This window comes from Lonchura striata, chromosome 10, assembly GCF_050655825.1.
Source record: "Lonchura striata isolate lonStrDom1 chromosome 10, ASM5065582v1, whole genome shotgun sequence".
Classification (NCBI taxonomy): domain Eukaryota; kingdom Metazoa; phylum Chordata; class Aves; order Passeriformes; family Estrildidae; genus Lonchura; species Lonchura striata.
In genome coordinates this window covers 22,753,115-22,759,581 of record NC_140712.1, presented here as the reverse complement: position 1 = coordinate 22,759,581, position 6,467 = coordinate 22,753,115, and the positions used below count along the sequence as shown (strand labels likewise).

Below are 6,467 nucleotides of genomic sequence, written 5' to 3'. Positions count from 1 at the left end.
CGGCGCGGCGGCGTGTTCGCGCCGAGGGCAGCACCGCTGAGAGCCGCTTTTCCCCTTTTTCCCCTTTCCTTTTTTTCCCCCCTCTCCCGCCCTCCCCACAGCTGGGGGTGGTTCTCGCCTGGCCGCCCTCCCTCCTCCCCTCCCTCCCTCCCTCCCTCTCTCTCTGCCGGCGTGCTGCTCCCTCCCCGTGGGGCGCAGGGAGGCGAGCCCGCCCGCCCGGGATGCCATGGCTCCGCCGGGCTCCGCGCTGCCCGCCTGCCTGCTGGGGCTGCTGCTGCTTGTCTGCCGCGGAGGTAAGAGCCGAGCTGGGCTGGGTTGGGCTGGGGGAGCGGGCAGGGGCGCGGACATGGACCTGCCGCCGCCGCACCCGGCACCAGCGCCGCTCCCCGCGGCCGCTCCGTCCGTCCGTCCTTCCAGCACTTCGCGTCCCCTCATCACCCCCGAGCTGGCCAGGGCATTGCTCGTCCCCTTGTCCCTCGCCATCCCCGCCGCCGGTCCCGTTTCCCTCGCTCGCCCGCGGTCACTGGCAGCCCCGCGCTCTGCCCTTCCCCGTGGCCCCGGGCCGCCGCGGGGGCTGAACGGGGCCGAGCAGCTCCGCGTGTGTCCGCCGGGGCGGCGTGGGGTCCCCGCGGGCCAGCATCCCCCTCCGGGAGGGCGAGCAGGGGTGGTGGCTTGGGGCTGCAGAATCCCACACCAGCCCGTCCAGCGCCTTCATGCGCAGAGATCCCGAAGTGCTCCCCAGAAACTGTGCTTCCAGTTGGAAACCCCTAGTGCGGGGGGCTCTAGGGAGGGACGGTGGTGTTTGTGGAGCCCGAGCCCCCATCGCTGGCGCTGGGGAAGGGGTGTGGTGGCTGCCGGGGCAGTGGTGTGGCTGGCCATCTACCCGTGCCCGGATCGTAAGAGCCGCCGGGATCGTCACCGCGGTGGGAGCGGGAGGCAGCGCCCGACGGACGCGTCGCGTTCGTCCGCAAAGGCTCTGATAGCGACAGGGAAGAGATGTTGGGAGACAAGTTGCAGGGATGAGGGCGATCAACTTCAGACTTATAAGTATGTTGTGCTCTCCTGTTAACGCCAGCTCTGTCCGCATTGGTAACACAGTCCACCAGGCTGGACAACAAAACATCAAAAGAGAGCTTTCCCTGGACCTACTGTGCACATGTCCTGCAGATAAATGGCAGTGTTTTTCTTCTACTGGTGATGCTACTTAAGCATGGGTCTAATCTGACAAAGATGCTGTTCTGCAGCAAAATACCCGTGTGTAGCCTGTTCTAGTCTCTCTTTAACAGCCTTCTAGATAAGGAAAAGTAGGACCTGAGCAACCTGGGCTAGTGTAAGATGTCCCTGCCCATGTAGGGGGGGTTGGAATGAGACGGTCATTAAAGTCTCTTGCAGCCCAAACCATTCTGTGCTTATTCTATGAACTATTAAAAAAAAGCCGTGTAAGCAGCCCAGCATGGTCAGAGGGAGAAAAATGTGTGTTAGATTTATCAAAGATTAGCTGCTAGGGTGTTTGGAAAGCAAAGCTGTGGGTTAGTCGTATCATAAATCTCGCCACGTGGTCCGTAGCAACCGCTCGAGGAGGAGAAGCCAGTGTAACTTACGGAAAATAGAAGTGGATCTTGTTATTATGTTAAGATTCTTGAGTAGTAAAATGAGGATGGTTTAAAAAGTTTGTTTTGGTTTGGTTTTTTCCTTTATTTATTTATTTATTTATTTATTTGACAGAAGAAATGAAAAGAAGTGAATATTTAAAAGCAGAACTTTAGCAACTTGAATTTGTGTCTAGGTTTATCGCCTGCTGCTGTCCAAATTGCTCTGTGTTTGTTTATGCTGCGCCTTGGCGGGTCAGTGGCTCCTGACTTCGGAGTGTGTTTTGCTGGCCCCGCTGAGGAGTGTTTGACTATACTTTCAAAGTTTTTTGGTTCTGACGGTTCCCCCCCCCCTCCCCTTTCAGTGGATTTCTGTGCTCTCGACGTGGATAACAGCGAGCTAAGGTGTTTGTGCGCTCTGCTGAGTTTAATAAACCCTCCCGCATCAGTGTCCATCAGCGCCGGAGCAGCCTCGCCGGGGATGCTGTGTCGGAGCAGTGCGGGACACGATGCTCCACTCCCAGCCCTGTGGTTTTCCAACTCCCCAGAACGCTTGTCTGGCGACTGTGAACCAGGCACGGGGAGCTGTTGGTCAGCGTGCGGGAGTGGGCTCAGCAGCGCGACAGTATTTTCTTTTTTTTTTTTTTTTTTTTTTTTTTAATTTCCTGGAGCTCTTTGTTCTGGGTGGTGGACAGCTTTTGTCTGTTATTGCTGAGCCCGGCATTCAAAGGCAGGCATAGGATACGAGAGGCTCCCCGGCTCTGCTCAGTAACAGCCTTGGAATTAAACATCGTCATTTATGTTTAAGTAGGCTTAACTTCTAAATTATTGAAGCTATAAGCTTTCACTAATTTCTACTCTGTATGGCTTTGTTGTCTTTTTTCAGACAAAAAAAAAAATAAAGAAGGATTGCTTTCTACTAAATTGGTGTAATACCCTGTCTTTTTTCTTAATATACATAGAGAGTATCAGGTATCATTTCCCCAGGAACGCTCAGAGACTTGGTATGAAATTCAAGCCCACGTTTGGACTTTGTTTCTCTTGGGAGTTCAACAGGAGAATCTCAGGACGTGGTTTTCCCGCGTGGAGGCAGCAGGCAGCCCATGAAATGGGGCAGGCGTCGCACAGCTGTGTCAGCATGCACCACCTTTGGGACCTGTGCTCGGGGCAGAGCTGGCACAGCAGTGTGAGTGTGCAGCCATCTGTGCTCGTGGCACTCAGGTGCCTGCTGGGGCATCATGGTGCCAAGATTAAACTTTGGAAGTGCATAAAGCAAGGTGAGAGAGGGGGCAACAGGACAGGTTTCTCCCTTTCTAATCTGCCCCACCACCCCTGGCAAAGGGAGTTAGAAATATTAAGCTGGTGTACTTGTGCTTCTTCTTGTTACCTGTCAGGCTCTGGATGTGGCACAGAACAAGTTCCCATGCTCACTTAGGAGCTTGTAGAGGGTTCCAGGGGAGAGGATCTGGGCAGAGAGTCCCAGATTCAGGATTGCAGCTTGGCTCCCCACTCCCTTCTATCCTGTTTAATCCCAGTTTTGGCCCATGTGCTGTCAGCCTGGCATGGGCCAGCATGGTTAAGCTCAGCAACACTGCCTGGCAGAGAGCTGCAAAACTGCTTTCATTTTATCTGTGCAAATGAGAAAATCTCTGTCCCTCTTTCTGTCTGCTGGACCTTTTTTATTTCTGGTTTTCTTTATTTCTTAAGGGTCCTGTGTCACAGTGTGTGAAGTGCCAAGCAGACCCCGTGCCAGCCCTTGCTTCACAGACCCTTAGACTCTGCTCCAAAGCCATGGGATGAGCAGATCATGCACTTAATTTTGGAGCCTGCAGCAGATCTGGGACAGAAGATGTTTTTTTCTCTGTCCCTTTTCCCCACAATATTTCATAATTTGCACTCCCGGGCTTCTGGCCCATGATATTGTCCTTTTATTTAACTAACAAAACAATGCAAGAATCTACCTCTGTAGATTAAGAATTCCCATTTAAATCAATTGCCTAACATTAGTCAGAAACAGGAATAGTCCATTCAAAATTGCTTTGAAATCACAAACTTATTTGAACTTTAGTGGAGCTTTTAGTTTTACAGAGTTTAGAAACTAATAAATTATGTAGCAGGGCTCATGAAAATCTACCCGAGTCTGCTTATCCAAAAGAATATCCAATATTTTGGTTTTGCAAGAAAATAAAAATAATTGTTTACACATGTTCAGGAGTCATTGGCAAGCATATAAAACTGATGGTTAAGAAGGAGAACATGTCAATAATTGCACTTTAAGAGACGAGAGGCAAATAGGCAAGTGCATGAGGAAAGCTCTGAGCACACTGATCTGGCCTTGCTATTATATCAGATGTCACCATTGTATCGCACCTTCCACTCGAGAGCAGCCCAGTCACTTAACAACCCAGACCTGCTCCGTGTTGGTAATTTAAAACCAGAGTTTCAGAGTGGAGTCAAGGATTTGCTGCCTGTTTTGGTGTTTTTGTTTTTGTTTTGTTTTGGTTTTTTTTTGTGGTTGTTATTCTAGCACATGAGATAGTGTTGATGAAGCTGATGGCAAGTCAGGGGATGTGGGTAGTGGTGAATGGTTCTGCTGAGCTGTGAAGATGCTTTTGCAGAAGGGTCGTTGCTGCTGAAACCTGAGAGTTCGTGAAAAGAGAGAGAAGAGCTCGTGTTTCAAGGCGCTGGTTTTGGAGGAGCAGGGATCCATGCAGTGCTCTGCTCTTTGAAAAGAACCAAGATGCTTTCCTCCATCCTGAATTTCAGGGTGGGAGGTGATAAGGCAGAGGGAGCAGCAGGGAGGAGAGAGCGCTGAGTTTGCTTTTTGTAATTGTATTGCTACTAATTGTATCCCCTGGATACAATTAAGAGTTTCACAGTTTGTCACACTAACTTTCCTGTGGGAAAGACCATTCTTTCCTTTTCCTTGCATGCCACCCCTGCCTGCCAGAACTCAAGCTGAAATTCAAGGGCTTGGTGGCAGGGCTGTGTTGGCTGGTGGGGTTTGGCACTGTGATGCCAAGGTGCCTGTGGCTTTTTTGGCAGCCTTGTGCCATCATGCCAGCCACCATCTCTGATCCATGAGCACTGTCACTCACTGAGTGGCCAGTCCATTTCCTGCTGGGTTTGTGCAAGGGCCTGGCTGTGGGGACAGCCACCTCCCTGATGCTTTCCTGCAGGGTTGGAGAATGAACCAGCCGTTCCCCTGTCCTACATTAAAGCAGCCTCGGGAGCTGAAGCCTGGGGGACCCTGGCTCTGGCACAGCATTTCCCATCTTGGCTGTGCCTTTGCTCTGTGTTTGTGCACGGTTGTTTCCTGCTCTGTGTTTGTGTCGCTGATGCCCTCTGCGGTGAGGCTGTGATCTGGTCAGGGCTGTTAAACACGTGGGGAATGCAAATAACAGCGCATCCTACTCGGCTTGCTGCCATGCTCTCAGGATGCCTTGCTGTGGATGGAGCTACTGTGGGTAATTAGCTCAGGAAAGGTCTTTGCCCTTTCCAGCTATACCAACAGGTTTTATTCTGCATTCTTTAGAGATGGGGGAGCCCACGAGGACTTGGAGCTTGTCCTAGAAAGGCTCTTTGTGCTGTGAATGCTTCCAGCTTCCACAGTGTTCAACAAGCAACCTCCTGGGATTTGCTCAGTCTGGTCTCAAACATCTGAAAATTATTTTGGGCAACTTCTTTGGCTTTCCATGCTCCTTGCCTTCCTCAGCTAAAATCGGTGTCCCCAGTGAGGTCAGTGATGCTGGGTGTTTTTGGGCTCTCTGTCAGGTGGCTGAGAGGTTGTGTTATCCCTCTCTTTTAGGAGGTCAGAGACCTCCTGCAATCGTTTAACGAGTGGATGTGGTTTATGCTCCCTGATGGAAAAATCGCTTTATATAACCTCCTGTCCAAAAGGAAAGGGAATAAAAAATTCTGAGCTAGTAAACTTTACTGCCAGCAAGATGTGGGGCCTGTTACAGCCTATTCTCCTCTTCTTTAAATGTAAATTTTCTGGATGCCCTAAAGAGCCAATTTGCACTTTACTGCGGTGCAGTGCTTTTCTCCTTAGGGTCTGGGTCAGGCTCAAGGAGATTTAAGAGGGCACCAGCTGGATTTTTAGGCTGCCAATTTCATGAGCCTGAAGCTTGTTATAATCTGTTGGAGAACATCTTTTAGGTCCATATATCTCTTCCTTCCATATCCTTCCATCTGCAGAAGGATTTGAATGAAAAACAACCCACCACTAGAAAAACAGGAGCTATTTTTCATGTGCATGGCCCAATCTACATCCAGGTTTTTGGTCCTGATACTCACCTATAAAATCCCACTAAAATCCTCTGGTCCTGCACATCTTCTTTTGGCTTTATTGGAGCAGGACTGGAGCGGTTATCCTTGGTGGTGGTTATGCTGCTGATTAAGGCTGTGTTATGCTGGGAATAAACACAGTAAATCAGAAGGGGGCAAATTTGTGCTGATGTGAGGCAATTTGCAGGTGGATGTCGTGCTGTTTGTGTGATGAGGAAGGAGCTGATGTTACCTCGGTCTCCCCAGCAGTGCTCCCAATGATGCTGCACCAGGAAAAGTGGGGTGGACCCAACTGCTCCCACAATATCTTGCCTTGCCACAAGCTCAGAACGGGCCATTGGCAGCTTATTTAATCCCTCTGTGATTAATGTTCCCTGTCTAGAACAGGAGGTATAATATGGGCTTCATCTGTCAGGACCATGTGCTCCCAGGCAGGGATGGCCCTGCTGGCTGTGGGTCTGGATAGGGTCCAGGAGGATGAGCCAGGATGTGACTGAGGTCCTTGGCCATGGATGTCACCACTAATTAGAGCGGTGACATTAGTCAGCCACTGAAACACAGGACGGAAAGCCAAAATCGTGTTTCCCA

The 6,467-nt window shown here is 50.6% G+C and overlaps 1 protein-coding gene across 1 annotated transcript in view; it reads left to right on the top strand.

Annotated features, from left to right (window-relative positions):
* Positions 1 to 6,467, top strand: part of IGDCC3 (immunoglobulin superfamily DCC subclass member 3) — a 95,826-nt gene continuing 89,359 nt past the window's right edge. Inside the window, exon 1 of the mRNA XM_021552600.4 lies at positions 1 to 293. Coding sequence (XP_021408275.2) covers positions 227 to 293 — 67 coding nt within the window. The 5' untranslated portion in view covers positions 1 to 226. The remainder of the gene's footprint in view (positions 294 to 6,467) is intronic.